At 39.9% G+C, this 22551-nt stretch overlaps 1 protein-coding gene across 5 annotated transcripts in view; it reads left to right on the plus strand.

The window, feature by feature from the left end:
- Window positions 1-22551, plus strand: part of ASH1L (ASH1 like histone lysine methyltransferase) — a 226326-nt gene that overhangs the window by 22804 nt on the left and 180971 nt on the right. For all 5 annotated transcript variants that reach the window (XM_030937140.1, XM_030937139.1, XM_030937143.1 and 2 more), the window contains one exon: window positions 14501-15019. In XM_030937140.1, coding sequence (XP_030793000.1) covers window positions 14600-15019 — 420 coding nt within the window. In that variant the 5' untranslated portion in view covers window positions 14501-14599. The remainder of the gene's footprint in view (window positions 1-14500; window positions 15020-22551) is intronic.

The following is a 22551-nucleotide window of genomic DNA, read 5'->3' on the forward strand; positions in this document are numbered from 1 at the left end:
CTGCGTACTCATTCAGTTCCAGGAAGCAGGGTTGGGTAACGGTCTCCATTCTGTTTCTGAAACACAACAAAAATACTTCCACTTCAAGACCTTCACACTTACTTTTTGGGTTGACTAGAACCTCCGTTTCCTGGGTATGTGATTACTTAGCTAGTTTGATATATCCTAAGAAATATGGTTATCTGTGGAAATTTTAAAGAGCATGAAACCCAGCACAAATTTAAATGGTGCTATACTTTTTTTTTTTGAGACAGAGTTTCGTTCTTGTTGCCCAGGCTGGAGTGCAATGGCACGATCTCGGCTCACTGCAACCTCCGCCTCCCAGGTTCAAGTGATTCTCCTGCCTCAGCATCCTGAGTAGCTGGGATTACAGGCATGCACCACCACGCCTGGCTGATTTTGTGTTTTTAGTAGAGACAGCGTTTCTCCATGTTGGTCAGGCTGGTCTTGAACTCACAAGCCAGCCTCAGGTGATCTGCCTGCCACAGCCTCCCAAGTGCTGGGATTACAGGTGTGAGCCACCATGCCTGGCCTAAAGTGCTGTAAATATTTAAATAAAATCTTGTGTCGTTAATTTAGACCTTTTTTTTTTTTTAGAGAGATGGAGTCTTGCCCTGTTGCCAAGGCTGAAATGCAGTGATATTTTCTTAGCTCACTGTGGCCTTAAGTTCCTGGGTTCAAGCAGTCCTCTTGCCTTGGCCTCCCAAAGTGTTGGGATTACAGGCATGAACCACCACACCCATCCTATAACTGGTTTTTAATCTTAAGAAATAATGTTGTAATGTTTAGAAATGAAAAGTCTCTAGCCATGTTTAATAAAGATCACAAAGGAAAACAAAAATTCCTTGCAGATGAGCAGGCATGGTGACTTGCCCCTTTTAGCTGCGCAGGAGGCTGAGGTGGGAGAATCATTTGAGCTCCAGAGTTCGAGACCACAGTGAGGTAAGAAGATGCCACTGCATTGCAGCTTTGGCAACAGAGCAAAACGCAGTCTTAAAAAAAAAAAATTCCTCACATAAGACAAGTTAGATTTTACTTGTTTTTTTTTTTTTTTTTTTGAGATGGGGTTTTACTATTGTTGCCCAGGCTGGAGTGCAATGGTATGATCTTGGCTTACCACAACCTCTGCCTTCCAGGTTCAAGCGATTCTCCTGCCTCAGCCTCCCGAGTAGTTGGGATTACGGGCGTGTGCCACCACGTCCCGCTAATTTTTGTATTTTTAGTAGAGACAGAGTTTCACCATGTTGGCTAGGGTGGTCTTGCTCCTGATCTTAGGTGATCCGCCTACCTTGGCCTCCCAAAGTGCTGGGGTTACAGGTGTGAGCCACTGCACCCGGCCAGATTTTACCTGTTTTAAGCTAACAATCTGCCTGCATTGTTTATAACATAGTAATTTTAAATAAGTTTACTTATCTAAAAAGAAAAAGAATTGTTCTTCATTGTTCTTCCAAGCTAAAAATCTTATAAAATTCCATTAACTTTTTCATTTGTATGTTGTTACACTGCCTCCCTCTGTATATAGCATATACATATATTTTCAGCTCTCTCTTTGACTTTCCACTTAAATGTTTCACAGGTACCTAGCATTTAATGTACTTATTACTGAACCCTTTGAGCTTCCCTTTCTGTCTCATCCTGGCATACTTCTAGAATATCAGCCCCACAAAGCAAGGGTTTTTTTCTGTATTTTGTACTATTGTATCTCCAGTTCTTGATATATAATTCAGTAAATATTTGTTGAATGAGTCTCCAAATGGTACCACCATACCATTTACCATTTGCTCAAGTCTTCAGTTTTTTCCACTCTCATCTCTCACATTGTATTGACAAACCTCTCACATGTCTCTTAAATCCATCTGTTTTTCTCTGTTTCCAATGTTAACCATCCTAATCTAGTATGCTAATGTTATGACTGGTATTCCACAACCAACTTTTGCTGTCTTTGTAATAATCTTCCTTCCACAGCAAACAGAGATGTTTCTCAAAATGGAAGCTTGTATCTTGTTACTGTCCTACTCAGAGCCCTTTAATACCTTCTTTTTGAATTCCAAATTCTTTTTTTTTTTTTTTTTTTTTTGAGATTGGATCTCGGCCTGTTTCCAGCCTGGAGTGCAATGGCACCACCATGGCTTACTATAGCCTTGACCTTCTGGGCTCAAGCAGCTGGGAATTCTCAAAAAACAAACAAACAAACAAACAAAAAATATATATATAATATAAATAAAAAATTTTAAAGGAAAGAAAAAAAGCACTTAAAGTTCATGATACCAAAGACCATATTTGTATTACTCATGACTGTATCTAGAGTGTGTGTCACAATTCTCAAAACATATTTCGAGGCTCTCAGAAAACGTTTGTTGAATGAATGAAGGAATAGATTAAGAATGATGAATCCATAAAGGAAATGATGAAATGGTTAGAGAGGTGGTGGGAGAACCAGTAGAATGTATCATAGAAACCAAAGAGTTTCAAACATAGCAAATAGGCCAAATGTAGCAGAGAGAAATAATAAGATTGAGACTAAAGATGATGTTTTTTTTTTTGAGATGGAGTCTCGCTCTGTCGTCCAGGCTGGATGGAGTGCAGTGGCGCAATCTGGGCTCACGCAACCTTTGCCTGCCAGGTTCAAGCGATTCTTCTGCCTCAGCCTCCCGAGTAGTTAGGACTACAGGTGTGCACCACCACACCCGGCTAATTTTTGTATTTTTTTTTTAAGTGGAGACAGGGTTTCACCGTATTGGCCAGGCTGGTCTCGAACACCTGGCCTTGTGATCCACCTGCCTCAGCCTCCCAAAGTGCTGTGATTACAGGCATGAGCCACCACACCCAGCATAAAGATGATCTTTGGGAGGCAGCAAAGCATAGTGGTTAAGAGGAGCCAGACAAACCTGACTCCGCCTTTTATTGGACGTTAGCCTTCCTTTTCATCTCTAAAAAGGGAATAGTAATAGTAACTACCACATAGTGATTGTGAGCCTTAAATGAGATAATATATGTAAAACATTTGGCATAGAGCTTTGTACATATTAAGAACTAAGTATTTTATTACTTTCACTGATGCTAAATTCATTGTGAGGACTCATTTGTAGTACTTAAAAAAATTTGGTTGATTTTATATTGTTTTGCTGAATAGTGTTCCATCAAAGTATGGCTATTCCCTTTCTACCCCTGAAAATAGACAGGGAATTTACATATAAAATGATTTCCAAACATAGTTGTCTTTCAGAGTAGTTCTGTATCTCAGACCGACCCCCCCATCGCCACCGCACACACACACACACACACACACACTCTCTTTCTCTCTCTCTGTCTCTCTCTATGTGTGTGTGTGTGTGTATATATATATATATTTTTTTTTGAGACACAGTCTCGCTCTGTTGCCTAGGCTGGAGTGCAGTGACACAAGCTTGGCTCTTTGCAACCTCTGCCTCCTGGGTTCAAGCGATTCTTCTGCCCCAGCCTCCTGAGTAGCTGGGATGACAGGTACCCACCACCACACCTGGCTAATTTTTGTATTTTTAGTAGAGATGGAGTTTCATCATGTTGGCCAGGCTGGTCTTGAACTCCTGACCTCAGGTGATCCGCTTGCCTCAGCCTCCCAAAGTGCTGGGATTTATAGGCGTGAGCAACCACGCCCAGCCCAGACCACTATATTAATAGCAGTGTATTAGTTAATTTTTATCAGATCCACTGTTTGTTAATTGGATGTGGGATTAGAATGGCAGGTGTAGGGGTGGATAGAGGTCTTCATTTTGTAGAGAATATGTATTTGTAAATTTGTAGGTAGTTTTTAACATATTGTTAGATTGTCATACTTTGTTTTTGTGCAATGTATATGTCCTATTAATATAATCAGTAATTTTCTTTTTTAAAAATATATAGTAATTTTCTAGAGTTTACTTAATGCTGTAATGATTTGTGCAAAAGTATTTAATGCTGTAGGTGTAGTGTTACTTTCCTTTGAATTTGGACCAGATTGTTCCACATTGTTCCAGAGATTTGAAAACATAAATCCCAAAATTGTACGTGAGATGAATATTGAATTTGCCCGTTTGAGTGAAGAGATTCTAGCAATCATAGCTGTGTTTTTCCTTGGAAATATATTTTAAGTTGAATATATTGTACTAGGAACCAGAATAAGTTGTATTACAACGTGGCATCCTTGCCCCTGGATGGAAAACCTAGATTGTTTAGATATTTTTCCAAAAGCTGAAAGAACGATATTCACAAAGAACATCGCTTTGAAAGTTCAAAAAACAGCCTTCTGGCAGCCGCTGTAGGGACCGGTTTTCAAGGAGTTTACATTCAGCAGATAAAAACCAATCTGTTGTGAAATATCTTCAGAATTTGGGTTTATCTTGACTAGAAACTCTTAAATTTGGTATGTGGGGTTTGCCAATCATGATTTTCCAGTTTTACTACCTAAATGATTCTCAAAATATGCCTGTGAGCCTACTGTTTGTTTTTCTCCTTGATCATGTTAGGGAAATCTACTATTTTTCTCTTCTCATATACATTTTTAGGGGGGAATCAATGTTTTCAAATCTCTTTTCAGTTTATTGGTACTCTGCTATTTATGTAATAATATGTGTCACTTAGATTAAGTTTTTAAATTTTTTTTTCATTTTTAAAATGAGGATCATGTTTCTCTCAAACCTTTCTCTAATGTTTTGAAAGGGAATTAAGTGCAGATAAAAAAATGAATTCTTTGCTTGAACCCGGGAGGCGGAGGTTGCAGTGAGCCGAGATCACGCCACTGCACTCCAGCCTGGGCGACAGAGTGAGACTCCATTTCAAAAGAAAAAAAAAAAGAATTCTTTGGAATGCTGAAATTCTTCATTTATACATATAAATTTTGCAGTTATGCATATTAAGACATGGAATTCGTTCATTACAAAAATTGTAGGGGAAAATTTAAAATGTATGCATTCGTGGGTAATGAATATAAAAGCAGTTCTTTTTTTTTTTTTTTTTTTACAAACTAAAATTTTGTGGGTTTTTGGTACATCTGTTTTTTTGAGATGGGGTCTCTATTGCCCAGACTGGAGTGCAGTGGCACGATTCTAGCTCATTCCAGTCTCGAACACTTGGGCTCAAGTGATCCTCTCATCTCAGTCTCCAGAGTAGCTAGGCCTACAGGTGTGTCCCACCACACCCAGCTAATTTTTTAACATTGATTGATTGATTGAGACAGAGTGTCACTCTGTTGGCCAGGCTGGAGTGCCTCTGTAGTAGCTAGGACTACAGGTGTGTCCCACCACACACAGCTTATTGTTTGATTGCCCAGGCTGTAGTACAGTGCTGTGATCATGGCTCACTGCAGCCTCGACCTCCTAGACTCAGGTGATCCTCCCACCTCAGCCTCCTGGGTAGCTGGGACGATAGGCACGTACTACCATGCCCAGCTGATTTTTTCATTTTTTTTTTCCTTCCTGAGAAAGAGTCTTGGTCTGTCACCCAGGCTGGAGTGCAGTGACACAGTCTTGGCTCACTGCAGCCTCCACCTCCTGCGTTCAAACGATTCTCCTGCCTCAGCCTCCTGAGTAACTGAAATCACAGGAGCGTGCCACCATGCCCAGCTAATTTTTGTATTTTTTTTTTAAGTAGAGATGGGGTTTCACCATGTTGGCCAGGCTGGTCTCAAACTCCTGACCTCAAGTGATCCGCCTACCTCGGCCTCCCAGAGTGTTGGGATTACAGGCGTGAGCCACTAAGCCTGGCCTAGAATGGGGACAATTTGAAGCTGGTAAACTATAACCCACATAAGTCAGGGAATTAATTATACAAATATTTGTTGAACACCTACTATATGCCAGCTACTGTTCACATGCTGGGATATAGCAGTGAACCAAACTGATAAGTCTATTTCCTGGTAGAGTTCAAATTTCAATGGAAAGATGTAGACAAATATATTGTACACCAGGTGGCAAGAAGAATATGAGAATAAAATAGGATACTGAGTGTGAGTAGAGGGTGGTGGGGGGATAGGTGTTTTTTTAGGAAACGTTTCTTACATAAAATTACATTTAGGCAAAGATATGAAGGAAGTGAAAGAGCAAGATATGCAATTATCTGGGGAAAGGGTGTTCTGTCAAGCAGAATGGTAAGTGCAAAGGTCCCAAGGTAAAGAGTATTTTTGTTGTGTTTGAGAAACAGAAGGGAATTTTTTTTTGTTTTTTTGAGACAGAGTTTCGCTCTGTTGCCCAGGCTGGAGTGCAGTGGCGCGATCTCGGTTCACTGCAACCTCTGCCAGAAAGGAAACTTTTGTACCTCCTTCTTGGAACTAAGCGAGGAGACTGGTAGGAGAGGGAAGAGAGGTAGAGAGGACTTTAGGACAAATTAAATTGGATCTTTAGAACATTTAAAAAATTTGGGCTTCTGCTTTGAGGGAGATAGGAAGCCTACGAAAGGGTTTTGAGCAGAGGAGTGATATGATCTGACTCAGGCTTTGAAGGGATCACCCTGCTACTGAATTGAGAAGACTGGAAGAGATATGAGGGTTGAAGCAAGGAACCAGCTAGAAGCATGTTGCATTTTGCAAGCTATGCATCTGACAAAGGTCTAATAACAGCATCTGTAAGGAACTTAAGCAAATCTACGAGAAAAACCGATTAAAAAGTAGGTAAAGGACATGAACAGATACTTCTCAAAAGAAGACATATATGCAGCCAGCAATCATGAAAAAAAGCTCAACATAACTGATCATTCAAGAAATGCAAATCAAAACCACAGTGACATACCATCTCACTTTAGTCAGAATGACTACTATTAAAAAGTAAAAAAAAAAAAAAAAAGATGCTGGCAAGGTTGCAGAGGAAAAGGAGTGCTTATACACCGTTGGTAGGAATGTAAATTAGTTAAGCCATTTTGGAAGACAGTGTGGTCATCCTCAAAGACTTAAAAATGGAAATACCATTTGACTCAGCAGTCATATTACTGAGTATATACCCAGAGGAATATAGATCATAAAGACACATGCACACATATCTTCATTGCAGCACTGTTCACAATAGCAAAATTATCTTTGGCAAACTAATGCAGGAACAAAAATACTGTATGTTCTCACATATAAATGGGAGCTAAATGATGACAACGCATGGATACAGAGGGGAACAACACACACAGGGGCTTATTGGAGGGTGGAGGGTGGGAAGAGGGAGAAGATCAGGAAAAATAACTAATGGGTACTAGGCTTAATACCTGGGTGATGAAATAAACCCCCATGACACAAGTTTACCTACGTAACAAACCTGCACATGTACCCCTGAACTTAGAATAAAAGTTAAATATATTAAAAAATCAATAAATCGATGGACTTTGAGTTAAGCAGATCACCCTCCATGATGTTGGGGAGGAACTTCATCCACTCAACTGAAGGCATTAATAGAACAAAAGGTTGACCTCTCCTCAGTAAGAGGCAAGTCTGCCAGCAGATGGCCTTTAGACTTGAATGAAAACATTGGGTCTTCCTGGGTCTCCAGCCTGCCACTGACTCACCCTGCAGATTTTGGGACTGGCCAGCTTCCATAATCATGTGAGCAATTCCTTTAAATAAACCGCTTTCTTTAAAAAAAAAAAAAAAAAGCCTATCGCAATAATCCATTCATATATTTATCATCACTTGGATCAGATAGCTGTCAAAGTAATGAGAACTGGTTAGATTCTGCATACATTTTGAAGGTAAAGCTGACACACTTAGCTGACCAAATGGACATGAGGGGTTTGAGAGAAAAAGCAATTAAGAATGGGTAGAGATTTTTGGCCTAAATATTTCTGGTTGGAATTACCATGTATTGAAATGAAACCTGTAGGAAGAATAGATTTGGGGCAGTGGGCAAAGATGAGTTGATTTTAAACATGTTAAGTGCCTATCTATTACATGGGCTAGTCAGTGTGTCAAGCAAGCATTTAGATACGTGAATCTGAAGTTCCAGAAAGAGGTCTCAACTAGTCTCTATCTGAAGGTAGAAATTTATGAATCATCAATGTTAGATGAAATTTAAAGCCGTAAGACTGGATCTGGTCATTTAGGAACTGAGTGTAGACAGAAAAAGGAAGAGGTCCAGGCACCCCCTGCATCACTCCAGAATTTAAAGGTCATGGAGGAAGGAAAGAACCTGCAAAGGAGACTGAAGGTTACTAACCAGTGAGGAAGAACAATCAAGACAAGAGTCCCAGAGCTGGGCACGGTGGCTCATGCCTGTCATCCCAGCTACTCAGGAGTCTGAGGTCAGAGGATCGCTTGAGGCCAGGACTTTAAGACTAGCCTGGGCAACCTAGTGAGACCCTGTCTCTAAAACAGTGAAAAAAAATTGGGCGTGGTGGCACATGCCTGTATTTCTAGCTACTTGGAATAGCTCCTTGGGTTCTGAGGCAGGAGAATCACTTGAGCCCGGGATTTTGAGGCTGCGGTGAGCTATGATTGTGCCCCTGCACTCCGGCCAGGATGAGAGAGAGAGAGAGACCTTGACTCAAAAAAAGAAAGAAAGAGGTATCGCATAAGTCAAGTGAAGTAGCAAGGGAGCTGTTTAGCTGTGCCAAATTCTGTTGATAGGTCAGGTAAGATGAGAGGACTGAGAATTGATTATTCTTCTTAGCAATGTGGAGGTCATTAGTGACCTTAACTAACAGTTTCTATGGAGGGGTGGCGGTGAAAGTATGATCAGTATGTTCAAGAGAAGAAAAAAGCAAGAATTGGAGGTCAGGGAGAACAGACAATATAGAGAATTCTAACAAGTTTGTTGTGAAGAGGAACAGAGAAATGAGAAGATGGTGGAGGATGTGGAGTCGAGGAATTTTCTTTTTTTTTTTTCTTCTTTTTTTTTGAGACGGAGTCTCGCTCTGTCACCCAGGCTGGAGTGCAGTGGCACCATCTTGGCTCACTGCAACCTCTGCCTCCCGGGTTCAAGCGATTCTCCTGCCTCAGCCTCCTGAGTAGCTGGGATTACAGGCACGTGCCACCACACCTGGCTAATTTCTTGTATTTTTGGTAGAGATGGGGTTTCACCATGTTGGCCAGGCTTGTCTTGAATACCTGACCTCAAGTGAGGTCTGCCCGCCTTGGCCTCCCAAGTGCTGGGATTACAGGCATGAGCCATCGTGCTCTGCTGAGAGGAATTTTCTTCCATGAGAGATATTACAGTATGTTTTTGTTTTCAGGCTTATTGGCATTATTCAGAGGAAATGTGAGAAATGGATGATGTGAGAGAGAAAGGAGATAGTTGCCTAAATGAAGAGGTTGAAAGGAGAGATCGTTTATATATTGTGATAGGAAGGACAGGCAGAATCTATGGGAACAGACACAGGTAGGAATGTAGGTAGATATATGGTGGGCAGTTGTGGCAGTTTTCTTCTGTTTGTTACTGCTTCCTATCTGACTACTGCTGTGATCAGATAGGAAACAGAGTTAGTGAGGATGAAGAAAGGGGAGATGGGATGAAATAGTTTTCTAGGAGAGTGGTAGAGTAAATGGATTAGGGAAATGTATTGGCAGCACCAAGGGCTTACTCAAAGTTAGTGGTCAGGAATATAAAGTGAGATCATTGAGTGTTACTGTTTTTCTTAGACTAGCTTTGATGGTACAGAGACAGAAGATGTATAAAATATGATTTGGAAGTATGTTAGTGCTGAAATTAGGATATTTTAGTAAATTTACAGAAAACCACCTATATGAAATTTAATCAACTTACTAAGAAAAAACGTGTGTATAGTTTTCTCATTGTAACACAAGATAAAGTTATGTAAAACAGGAAAAAAGAGATATCTGCTACATGCCAATCATTGTATTAGAAGCTACAGGGACCTTAAAGCTCACTCATTGATTTATTCACCTATTTATTGGGTACTAAAATTTGTGCTATTCATTGTTTCAGGTGCTGGGGATACAGTGGTGAGCAAGCCAGAAGAGGTTCCTACCCTCATGAAGCTTATATTTTAATTATACAGTTGGTTTTCCGTATCCATGATTCCGCACCTGCGGATTCAACCAACTGCGGATGAAAAATATTAGAAAAAAATTAAAAATAACAATACAATAACAAAAAATAATACAAAATTAAAAAATACAGTGTAATGACTATATATCATTTACATTATATTAGGTATTATAAGTAATCCAGAGATGGTTTCAGGTATACTGGAGAATGTGTATAGGCTGTATGCAAATACCACACCATTTTATATAAGTGACTTGATCCTCAGATTTTGGCATCTGAGGGGGTGGGATGGAGGGTGGGAGGACTTAATCTATTGAGGGATATAGCTGACAAATATAGAACAAGAAAAAATGTTAATTGCCCTAATTGTGATCTTATATGGATGATAAATATTCAGGGATGGATCAGGTCAGTGCAAGCTTAAATATAGGTCTGAGAACATAGGTCTAGAATCCATTATCCAAAACGTTGGTGCTGTAAGTTTTTTTTTCTTCTTAAAAAAATTCCCTGCAAGTGTTACACGTGTTTATCTCTTTTCTTATTTTTCTTTTTTTTTTTTTTTGACTTTTAGAAATGTAGATTGGGTGAACTGGCACTGTGGTGTTTGGGAGTAGTAGCATCCCTTACTCATTAAAGCCGGTTAATGCTTCTTCATTGTAACTTATCATTATTCATGGAAATTATGGTAATTAAGACTAAAATGGATCCATGTCAAGTTTTATCACTAGGTTTTGAAAAAACCTGGATTTCAAAGTTTTTTGGACTTCAGGATTGTGAGCCCATCATGGAGAAGAAAGGACTTTGTACTTTTTATTTTTTTTAATAGAGTTTTTTTTTTAATTTACTTTTCGAGAGAGGGTCTCGCTCTGTTGCCCAGGCTGGAGTCCAGTGGCATGAACATGGCTCATTGCAGCCTCGATCTCTTAGGCTCCAGCCATCTTCTTGCCTCATCCTCCTGAGTAGCTGGGACTATAGGTGTGCACCACCATGCTGGGCTAATTTTTTATTTTTTGTAGAGAGAGGGTCTTGCTGTGTTTGCTAGACTGGTCTCAAACTCTAAAGTTCAAGTGATCCTCCTGCCTTATCCTTCCAAAGTACCAGTAGTACAGGCGTAAGCCACCATGCCCAGCCAGGATTTGAACTTTTAACATTATTTATTATTTATTTTTTAAAAATTTATTTTTATAAATTTATTAAATAAAATTTTTTAAAATTTTATTTTTAAAAAACATTTGGGTTATTTTAATTACTTTTTATACACAGCATTTTATTGTTTATTTTTTCTCCCTTCCCTAATTATGTATTTATTTTTTTGAGACGGGGTCTTGCTCTGTTGCCCAAGCTAGAGTGTAGTGATGCAATCACAGCTCAGTGTAACCTCAACTTCCTAGGCTCAAGCCATCTTCCCACCTCAGCCTCTTGAGTAGCTGGGACTATAGGCACATGACACCACACATCTGGCTAATTTTTTATTTTTTTTGTAGAGACGAGTCTCTACACTATGTTGTCCATGCTGGCTTTGAACTCCTGGGCTAAAGTGATCCTCCCACTTTAGTCTCCCAAAGTGCTGGGATTGTAGGGGCAAGCCACTGTGCACAGCTTTGTCCTTTTTTTTTTTTTTTTTTTTTGAGACGGAGTCTCTCTCGGTCGCCCAGGCTGGAGTGCAGTGGCATGATCTCGGCTCACAGCAAGCTCCGCCTCCTGGGTTCTCGCCATTCTGCCTCAGCCTCCTGAGTAGCTGGGACTGCAGGCACCTGCCACCACGCCCGGCTAACTTTTGTATTTTTTTTTTTTTTTAGAGATGGGGTTTCACTGTGTTAGCCAGGATGGTCTTGATCTCCTGACCTCGTGATCCACCCACCTCGGCCTCCCAAAGTGCTGGAATTACAGGCATGAGCCACCGCGCCCGGCCTACTTTGTACGTTTAAAGGGAGAGTGTGTATGTTTATATGACACATAAGCAGAAATGAACATGATTTGTTAGGGACAGTAAAGAAAACTGAATTGACTAAAGGATAGTGGGTGTGTGTTGGGAAGTAAAGATAAACAAGTTTGAATAGTTGGAGGAGAGTGAGACTATTAAAAGCCTTGAATGCCACTGTGAAATGTTTATATGAAATGGTAGACAAGAATCATCAGAGTGAAATGATTGGAAGATTAGTTTTCCAGCTGTTTATATGGTTGAATGGAGCAATAACAAGCTAAGGAGTTACCCAGTTGGCCAATATTTGATGAGTACTTATAAACACTGCTGCTGCTCCTCCTACTAAATTATTGGTACCTTTTTTTTTTTTTTCCTTGCTCTGTCACCCTGCCTGGAATGCAATGGCATGATCCTGGCTCACTGCAACCTCCACCTCCCAGGTTCAAGTGATTCTCATGCCTCAGCCTCCTGAGTAGCTGGAATTACAGGCACCTGCCACCACACCCACCTGATTTTTGTATTTTTAGTAGAGATGGGTTTCGACATGTTGACCAGGCTAGTGTTGAAGTCGTGACCTCAAGTAATCCACCTGCCTCGGGCCCCCAAAGTGCTGGGATTACAGGCATGAGACACGACACCTGGCGGGTACCTTTTATTGAGCCCTCACTATGTGCCAGTCACTGGGCGAGGTATTTTACTTATACTCCTTGTAGAAGTCGTAAGACAACTATTTATTTACTTTTTCCCTTGAGACAGGGTCTTGCCCTGTTGCCCAGATTGGAGTGCTGTGGCTTGATCACAGCTCACTGCAGCCTCAACCTTCAAGGCTCAAGTGATCCTCCTGCCTCAGTCTCCTGAGTAGCTGGAACTACAGGTGTGTGCCACCACACCCTGCTAATTTTTGTACTTTTTTAGAGACAGGGTTTTGCCATGTTGCCCAGTCTGGTCTCAAACTCCTGGGCTCAAAGAGTCCACCTGCCTCAGCCCCTGAAAGTACCGGGATTATAGGTGTGAGCCACCATGCCCGGCCAAGAATCTTACTGTCTTGTTGGAATGAAAAGTCTCAGGGCACATGGTTTAAAATATTCTACTTCACAAATGGAACTTTCTAAGGGATAAGATGTTCTCTGTTTTCCAGATACTAGTTCTAGATCTTGAGTCAGATGTGTTTGACGTGAAGACTAGTCTGTCAGTCTTCAAGAATACTGACTTGTTTTGTTTTGGTTTTATTAATATATTCACTAGTCTCTGGCTGGGCATGGTGGCTCACACTTGTAATCCCAGCACTTTGGGAGGCCAAGGCAGGCAGATCACCTGAGGTCAGGCGTTCAAGACCAGCCTGGCCAACATGGCGAAACCCCATCTGTACTAAAAATACAAAATTTAGCTGGGTGGGTGTGGTGGCTTGTGCCTGTAATGTCAGATACTCGGGAAGCTGAGGCAGGAGAATCTCTTGAATCCAGGAGACGCAGGTTGCAGTGAGCCAAGATCGCGCCACGCACTACAACCTGGGTGACAGAACGAGACTCCGTCTCAAAAAAAAAAAAAATTCACTAGTCTCCCTAATGATTATATGGTAATCTGGTTCCCTGAGGATCTTTATATTTAAAATGGGGGTGCCTTGTGGAGATTCTTAGATTATGTGTATCACCTATTGTAAAATAATAAAATTGGCACGCTAGTTTTAAAACGTTTTGTATATTTAGGGAATTGACACATGCCTACTGAGTATTTGCTGTTAGGAAAACTTGTAAAAATAAATTTCTGATTTTTAAAGTTCTTATAACAAAAGTGATTATTTGTATAAACGTTTGCTTAGTGTTTGCTCTTCTCTCTAGAGTATAAACCTTAAAATTTAGGAACTGGGTTCAATTTGTTAAATACTGTATTTTCAGGGTGTAGCATGATGCCTGGCATGTGATAGGTGTTTGGAAATATTTTTCGAATGGACAGGTGAATGAATTCAGAGTTGAATTGTATGCTAGCAACAAAGATAATTTCTGCATAAGTTCCTGCATCGGAAAGTCCTAACCTCAAAAAGCCTGATAATCTCTTCTAAAAGTTTGGAATACTGAAACCAGCCTAAGAGATAATTTAAAAAGAATTTTTATAGGTACATAGCGTGTTTAAATATTTATGGGGTGAATGAGATATGTTGATGCAGGCATACAATGTAATAATCACATCATAGTCAATGGAGTATCAAAAAAAGATGATTTTTTTTACCTTCAATAAAACTGTAGGAAACAAAAGTGTACTTCAGCAGAAGTGTAGGGAATATATTCTTTTAAAACTGTTGAATGCGAAAATATATGAAGTTATTTTAATTTAGGCAATGATTGCTTGACTGTAAGTTGCAGAAGCTTCTTGGTGATTCTTAAATTTGCATTTGCACCATACCACTGTAGCTTGTTTATGATATCTGTAGAATGATAAACTTATTCTGAATTTTAAATGTATTTATAACTAAATAGATTTAAATCTATTTTGAATTAACATTTTTATTTAACTGTGATTTTTTTTTTTTTTTTTTTTTTTGGGTAGTTGTTGACCTCCTTGTTGTCTTGCCCTACACCCATTACTTACATTAATCAACAGTTGCCTCTTTTCTGATAAATTTTTGTTATGGTCTGTTCTACAGAGAATGATGCTGGTTTCAAGTTTTGGAGATCCCTGTTTTTTATGGAACACAGTTCTGTAAAATTTTCATAAGATTCCTTGGCAATAACATACGCTTGTGATGGACCCTAGAAATACTGCTATGTTAGGATTGGGTTCTGATTCCGAAGGTTTTACAAGAAAGAGTCCTTCTGCCATCAGTACTGGCACATTGGTCAGTAAGAGAGAAGTAGAGCTAGAAAAAAACACAAAGGAGGAAGAGGACCTTCGCAAACGGAATCGAGAAAGAAACATTGAAGCTGGGAAAGATGATGGTTTGACTGATGCACAGCAACAGTTTTCAGTGAAAGAAACAAACTTTTCAGAGGGAAATTTAAAATTGAAAATTGGCCTCCAGGCTAAGAGAACTAAAAAACCTCCAAAGAACTTGGAGAACTATGTGTGTCGACCTGCCATAAAAACAACTATCAAGCACCCAAGGAAAGCACTTAAAAGCGGAAAGATGACAGATGAAAAGAATGAACACTGTCCTTCAAAACGAGTAAGTAGAATTCCTAACAATATATAGTTATTGACAATATTTTCATTTCCCTATTAATTTTTACCATATATGTATTTCCGGGAGTTTGATTTTAATCTTTCTGTGTTATTTCCAGATAGTTTGTGTTTGTGAGCCTTAAAATAAGCCCTGAGGCTTGTCAAAGATGTAAGTTAATAGCATAACCATGTACATATTTGTACTTGTAAAATTATTTTAAAATTTTATTTATTTATTTATATTTTGAGATTAAGTTTTGCTCTTGTCACCCAGGCTGAAGTACAATGGTGTGATCTCGGCTCACAGCAATCTCTGCCTTCTGGGTTCAAGCAGTTCTCCTGCCTCAGCCTCCCAGGTACCTGGGATTACAGGTGCCCACCACCACACCTGGCTAATTTTGTGTTTTTAGTAGAGATGGAGTTTCACCATGTTGGCCAGGCTGGTCTCAAACTCCTGACCTCAGGTGATCGGTCCACCTTGGCCTCCCAAAGTGCTGGGATTACCGGCGTCAGCCTCTACGCGTGGCCTATTTATGCAATTTTTAAAGGCAAAACTCCAAAGTGCTGGAATTACAGGTGTAAGCCACTGTGTCTGACCAAAAAAAGAGAAATCTTTATTGAGATATGATTCACATACCATACAGTTCAGCCATTTAAATTCAGTGATTTTTAGGGTATTTCCTTATTAGCCTTTAAAAATGTATGTAAAATTGTTTCTTTCTTTTTTTTTTTTTTTCCCGAGATGGAGTCTCACTCTGTCACCCAGACTGGAGTGCAGTGGTGCGATCTCGGCACACCACAACCTCCGCCTCCTGGGTTCAAGCGATTCTCCTGCCTCAGCCTCCTGAGTAACTGGGATTACAGGTGCCCACTACCGCACCCAGCTAATCTTTGTATTTTTAGTAGAGACGAGGTTTCACCATGTTGGCCAGGCTGGTCTCGAACTCCTGACCTCAGGTGATCCACCCACCTCAGCCTCCCAAAGTACTGGGATTACAGGTGTGAGCCACTGCGCCTAGCCAAAATCATTTATTTCTAAACCTTTTTCATTATCCCAAATTAAAACTCCATAACCATTAAACAATATCTTCCATTTCTTCTGTCTACAGTGACTGGTAATATCTAATGTACTTGCCGGGCATCGTGGCTCACGCTTGTAATCCCAGCACTTTGGGAGGCTGAGGCAGGTGGATCACTTGAGGTCAGGAGTTAGAGACCAGCCTGGCCAACATGATGAAAACTCGTCTCTACTAAAAATACAAAAAATTAGCTGGCCATGATGGCAGGAGCCTCTAATCCCAGCCCTCGGGAGGCTGAGGCAGGAGAATCGCTCAAATCCAGGAGGCAGAGGTTGCAGTGAGCTCAGGTTGTGCCACTGCCCTCTAGCCTGGGCAACAAGAGCAAAACTCCAACTCACCCCCCAAAAAATTCTAATGTACTTTTAGCAACTGTAACTGTAAATTTGCCTATTCTAGCTAACTCATATAGGTGTAATCATACAATATTTGTTATTTTGTGTCTGGCTTATTTCATTTACCAGAATGTCCTCAAGGTGCAACCATGTTGTAGCATGTGCCAAAACGTCATTCCTTTTCATGGCAGAATAATCCATTGTGTGGATATACCACTTTATTTTTATTTATTTATTTATTTATTTAATTAATTAATTTATTTATGTTTTGAGGTGGAGTTTCGCTCTTGTTGCCCAGGCTGGAGTGCAATGGCATGATCTCGGCTCACGGCAACCTCCGCGTCCAGGGTTCAAGCAATTCTCCTGCCTCAGCCTCTTGAGTAGCTGGGATTACAGGTGTGTGCCACCATCCCCGGCTGACTTTTGTGTTTTTTAGTAGAGATGGAATTTCTTCATGTTGGTCAGGCTGGTCTCAAACTCCTGTCCTCAGGTGATCCGCCCACCTCTGCTTCCCAAAGTGCTGGGATGACAGGCGTGAACCACCACACCCAGCCACTACTTTATTTTTTATCCATTCATCTCTTGATGGAATCTTGGTTCACATCCACTCTTTGGCTATTGTGGATAATGCTACAGTGAATGTTGCCATACAGTTATCTGTTCAAGTTCCTGCTTGTATTTTTGTGTATTTACTTGGGAATAGAATTACTGGGTCATATGGTAATTATTTATTTAGCTCTTTCAGGAACTGTACACTTTTTCAGTGGCTATACTGTTTCGTATCCCATCAGCAATGCATGAGTTTTTGATTTCTCTGAGTCTTCATAAGGTTTTCTTAATTTTTATTCCCTCCCTCCCTCCGTCCCTCCCTTCCTCTCCTTTCCCCTCTCCCCTCTACCTCTCCCTGCTTGTCCCCCCCTTCCCTCCCTTTCCTTCCTTTCCTTATCTTCCTTCCCTTCCCTCTCTTTCCTTCCTCCCACCCACCCCACCACTGCCCTGTTCTCAAGCTGTAGCACATTGTGGTTTTTAATTAGCATTTTCTTTTTTTTTTTTTTTTTTTTTTTTGAGAGAGAGTCTCGCTCTGTCCTCCAAGCAGGAGTGCAGTGGTGTGATCTCGCACACTGCAAGCTCCGCCTCCTGGGTTCATGCCATTCTTCTGCCTTAGCCTCCCGAGTAGCTGGGACTACAGGCGCCCATCACCACGCCCGGCTAATTTTTTTTGTAGTTTTAGTAGAGACGGGGTTTCACCTTGTTAGCCAGGATGGTCTCGATCTCCTGACCTCGTGATCCGCCCACCTCAGCCTCCCAAAATGCTGGGGTTACAGGCGTGAGCCACCATGCCCAACCTGCATTTACTTAACGACTAATGATGTTGAATAGGTTTTCATGTGCTTATTGGCCATTTATGTATCTTCTTTGAAGAAATGTTTGTTCAAATTATTTGACTACTTTTGAATTGTATTTTGTTGTTGAATTGTCCGGGTTCTTTATATAATCTGTATATAGGATTTAAAAAATACTTTCTTTCATTCTGTGGATAGTCTTTTCATTTCCTTTTGTGTCCTCTGATGCAAAAAAAAGTTTTCAATTTTGGTGAAAACCGGGTCCAATTTATTTTTTCCTTTATTGCCTGTGTTTTTAGTGTCATATCCTAGAAATCACTGCCAAATCCAATTTTGTGAAAGTCTTCCCCTTATGTTTTCCTAAGAGTTTTATTGTTTTAGCTCTTATGTTTAGATCTGTGACCCATTTTGAGTTTAAGTTTTGTTGTATATGGTTTAAAGTAAGGGTCCAGCTTCATTCCTTTACGTGATATTCAGTTTTCTCAGCATCATTTCTTGAAGAGAGTATCTTTTCTTCATTGAATGGTTTTGGCACCTTTGTTAAAGAAATTATTGGCCATATATGTGAGAGTTTATTTCAGGACTCTTCCTTTACATTCCATTGGTCCATATGTCTGTCTTTCTGCAAGTACCACACTGTTTTCATTACTGTAGCTTTGTAGTAAGTTCCTTATTTGTTCATTTTAGATGGAGTCTTACTCTGTCGCCCAGGCTGGAGTAGAGTGGCATGATCTCGGCTTGAGACCGCAGCCTCTGCCTCCTGGGTTCAAGTGATTCTCCTGCCTCCTGCCTCAGCCTCCTGAGTAGCTGAGATTACAGGTGCCCGCTACCATGCCCGGCTAATTTTTGTATTTTTAGTAGAGACAGAGTTTCAGCATGTTGGCCAGACTGGTCTCAAACTCCTGAGCTCAAACGATCTGCCTGCCTCGGCCTCCCATAATGCTGGGATTACAGGTGTGAGCCACCATGCCCTTCTTGTTTGTTTTTAAAGAGACAAGGTCTTGCTCTGTCATCAGGCTAGGCTACTCAGTACAGCCTCAAACTCCTGGGCTCAAGTGATCCTCCTGTCTTGGCCTCCCAAAGTGATGGGATTATAGGCATGAGCCACCATGGCTGGCCTGTAGTAAGTTGAAGTCAGAAGGTGTGAGTCTTCCAACTTTGTTCTTTTTCAAAATTGTTTTGGCTATTTGGGGTTCCTTGAGATTCCATATGGATTTTAGGATGGGGTTTTCTGTTTCTTTAAACAACAGTGTTGGGATTTTGATAGAAATTACATTGAATCTGCAGATCACTTTAGGTAGTGTTGTCCTCTTAATATGAAGTCTTGAAATCCAGGAACGTGAGATGTCTTTTGTTTAAGATTTCCTTAATTTCTTTCAGCAATATTTTATAAAATTTGTAGTGTTCAAGCCTTTCACCTCCTTAAATTTATTCCTGTGTATTTTATTTTTTGATGCTATTGCAACCAGCAGTGTTTTAAATTTACTTTTCAGATTGCTCGTTGTAAATATATAGAAATGCAATTAATTTTTAAATTACTATTTTTAATTGTTTTTTTTTTTTTTTTTTTTAGGACAGAGTCTTGCTCTGCCGCCCATGCTGGAGGGGCAGTGGCATAGCTCATTGTATCCCCAAACTCCTGGACGCAAGCAATCTTCCTGCCTTAGCCTTCTTTTATTTATTTTAATAAATAAAAAAAAATTATCTTTGTAGAGATGGGGTCTTGCTATTTTGCCCAAGCTGGTCTTGAGCTTCTGACCTCAAGTGATCCTCCTTTCTTGGCCTCCCAAAGTGTTGGGATTACAGGTGTGAGCCACTGTGTTGGCCACAATTGATTCTGGCATGTGGGTTTTGTATCCTGCAACTTTGCTGAATTCATTTATTACCTTGAACAATTTGTTGATGCTTTAGGGTTTTCTACATATAAAACTGTGTCATCTGCCAACAGAGATAATTCAGTATTTTAATATATGCCTCAGGTATTTCTTACATTCCAGCAGATTTGGGAAACACTATGTTTACTTACTGTGAAATGAGAGTGGGTTATTTTCTGTTCAGTGAGTTAGCTACTGAAAATAGTGTTTTTTGTCTACTGAAATATTATATATAATTTTTTTTTCATATTTTAAAAATTATAAACTCCCAATGGCCATTACTGAATAGATTACACACAGTATTTTGAATGGGGTCAAGCAACCTCTTTAGTGGTCCTTACCAGTAGAGCTTAACTAGTAAACTGAAAGTAGCAGTCACTGGTACTGTAGCAGGAAGACAATAAAAGAAGAGGAAAACAGAACGATAGAAGGCAGTGTAAGAAACAAGAGCAAAGGATGATGATAAAGTGCCATCAGGCTACCTCAAAGGATAAAGTTTTCTGTCCATAATCCATGCTAGTATAGTATGTAGGCTAATGTCCGAGTTATATTGATATATATGTGTGTATATATATATAGGTTGGTACAAAAGTAATTGCAGTTTTGGACTATGATTTTTTTTTTTTTTTTTTTTTTTAAGATAGAGTCTCCTTTTGTTGCCCAGGCTGGAGTGGAGTGCAGTGGCTAGATTTCGGCTCACTGCAGCCTCCACCTCCTGGGTTAAGGCAGTTCTCCTGCCTCAGCCTCCTGAGTAGCTGGGATTACAGGTGCTTGCCACCATACCTGGCTAATTTTTGTATTTTTAGTAGAGATGGGGTTTCAACATGTTGGCCAGGCTGGTCTCGAACTCCTGACCTCAGGTGATTCACCTGCCTCAGCCTTCCAAAGTGCTGGGATTATAGGAGTGAGTCCCTGTTTCCAGCCATTGACCATGAATTTTAAATCATTATAACTAGGCTCAAACACATCTTTATTAATCAAAATAGGAACCATTACAATAAACATCTGTGCCAACAAGAATCAGTTTGTTTAATCCTGTAGCATAAAAATCTGTGCTTCTGGATTCGACAAACTCTTGGGAAGCATTTTATGCATCCTGCTGGTTGTGGAAGCGGTTTCCCTGCAAAAAGTTGTTGAGATGCTTGAAGAAGTGGTAGTTGGTTGACAAGAGGTCAGTTGAATATGGCAGATGAGGCAAAACTTAGTAGTCCAATTCGTTCAACTTTTGAAGCATTGATTGTGTGACGTGCAGTCAGGCGTTGTCCTGGAGAAGAATTGGGCTCTTTTTGTTGATCAGTGCTGGCGGCAGGCATTGCAGTTTTTGGTACATCTCATCAATTTGCTGAGCATACATCTCAGATGAAATGGTTTTGCTGGGATTCAGAAAGGTGTAGTGGATCAGACTGGCAGCAGACTGCCAAACAGTGACCATGATCTTTTTTGGTGCAAGTTTGGCTTTGAAAAGTGCTTTGGAGCTTCTTCTGGGTCCAACCACTGATCTGGTTGTTGCCGGTTGTCATATAAAATCCACTTTTTGTCGCACATCATAATCTTGAGAAATTTTTCCTTGTTGGTGTGTAAAATGCCAAATGACCGTAGAATGGTTGAAGTTGAGTTCCTTGGCAACTTCTCATGTAGTTTTAAAAGGATTAGCTTTGATGATTGCTCTCAGTTGTCAATTTCTGACAGCCAGCCACTGTGCTTCTTATCTTCAAGGCTCTCATCTCCTTTGCAAAACTTGCTGAACCACCGCTGTACTGTACATTCGTTAGCAGTTCCTGGGCCAAATGTGTTGTTGATGTTGCAAGTTGTCTCCGCTGCTTTATGACCCATTTTAAACCCAAATAAGAAAATCACTTAAATTTGCTTTTAGTCTGACGTTTCCATAGTCTAAAATAAATACAAAATAAACAGCAAGTAATAAGTCATTAGCAAAAAAAATAAAGTGAGAAATGTGCATTAAAATGATATATAACATAACTACATTTAAGAACGTATTCCAGAAAAAAAAGAGAAAAAAAAGAAGAAAAAAAAAAAAGAAAGAACGTATTCCAATATCAAGTGGCAAATTTCAACAATGCAAAAACTGTGGTTACTTTTACACCAGTATTACCTGTTATATTTATAATGTATAACAATTATATAGTTTTAAAAAAATAAATGAGTGTATATGTATGTATATGCATATATATAAACTGTGGTAGGCTGCATATAACCTGAACTTTTCCATTTTAACCATTTGTAAGTATATAATTTTGTGGCATTAGATAGATGCACTTTTTGTGCAACCATCCCCACCCACCAGCTCCACATCTTTTTGATATTTTCCAGCTGACACTCTATTAACTCTTCATTTCCCCTCCTGCAGCCCCTAGTGAAACTGGTACTCTACTTTCTGTCTCTGAATTTGACTACTGAAATTACCTCATATAAGTAGAGTCATACAATATTTGTCCTTAGGTGACTGCCTTATTTCCCTTAGCATAATGTCCTCAAGGTTTGTCCATTTTGGAGTATGTCAGAGTTGCTTTTGTTTTTAAGGCTGAATAATATTCCAGTGTATGTATATAACAAATTTTGTTCATTCTATGGATATGTCAGATTCAGAAGCTGTTTGTGAATTTTTTGGTTAATATGATTGTCAACTGTTAATTTCTAGATTTGTTCAGCTGTTACTGGGTAGTATTTTACTAGATAAATTAATCTAGTCCATCTATGAATGGACACTGGTATTGCTTCCAGCTTTTAACAATTGTGACTAATGCTGAACATGTGTGTAGAAATATCTGCGTCCCTGCTTTCACGTCTTTTGGCTATATATGTGGAAGTGGAATTTTTGGGTCATACTACAGTTTTTTTGGTAAGAGATTGAGTGTCGCTCTGTCACCCAGGCTGGACATTGTGATTT

The sequence above is a fragment of the Rhinopithecus roxellana genome, chromosome 8 (genome assembly GCF_007565055.1).
Source record: "Rhinopithecus roxellana isolate Shanxi Qingling chromosome 8, ASM756505v1, whole genome shotgun sequence".
Lineage (NCBI taxonomy): Eukaryota > Metazoa > Chordata > Mammalia > Primates > Cercopithecidae > Rhinopithecus > Rhinopithecus roxellana.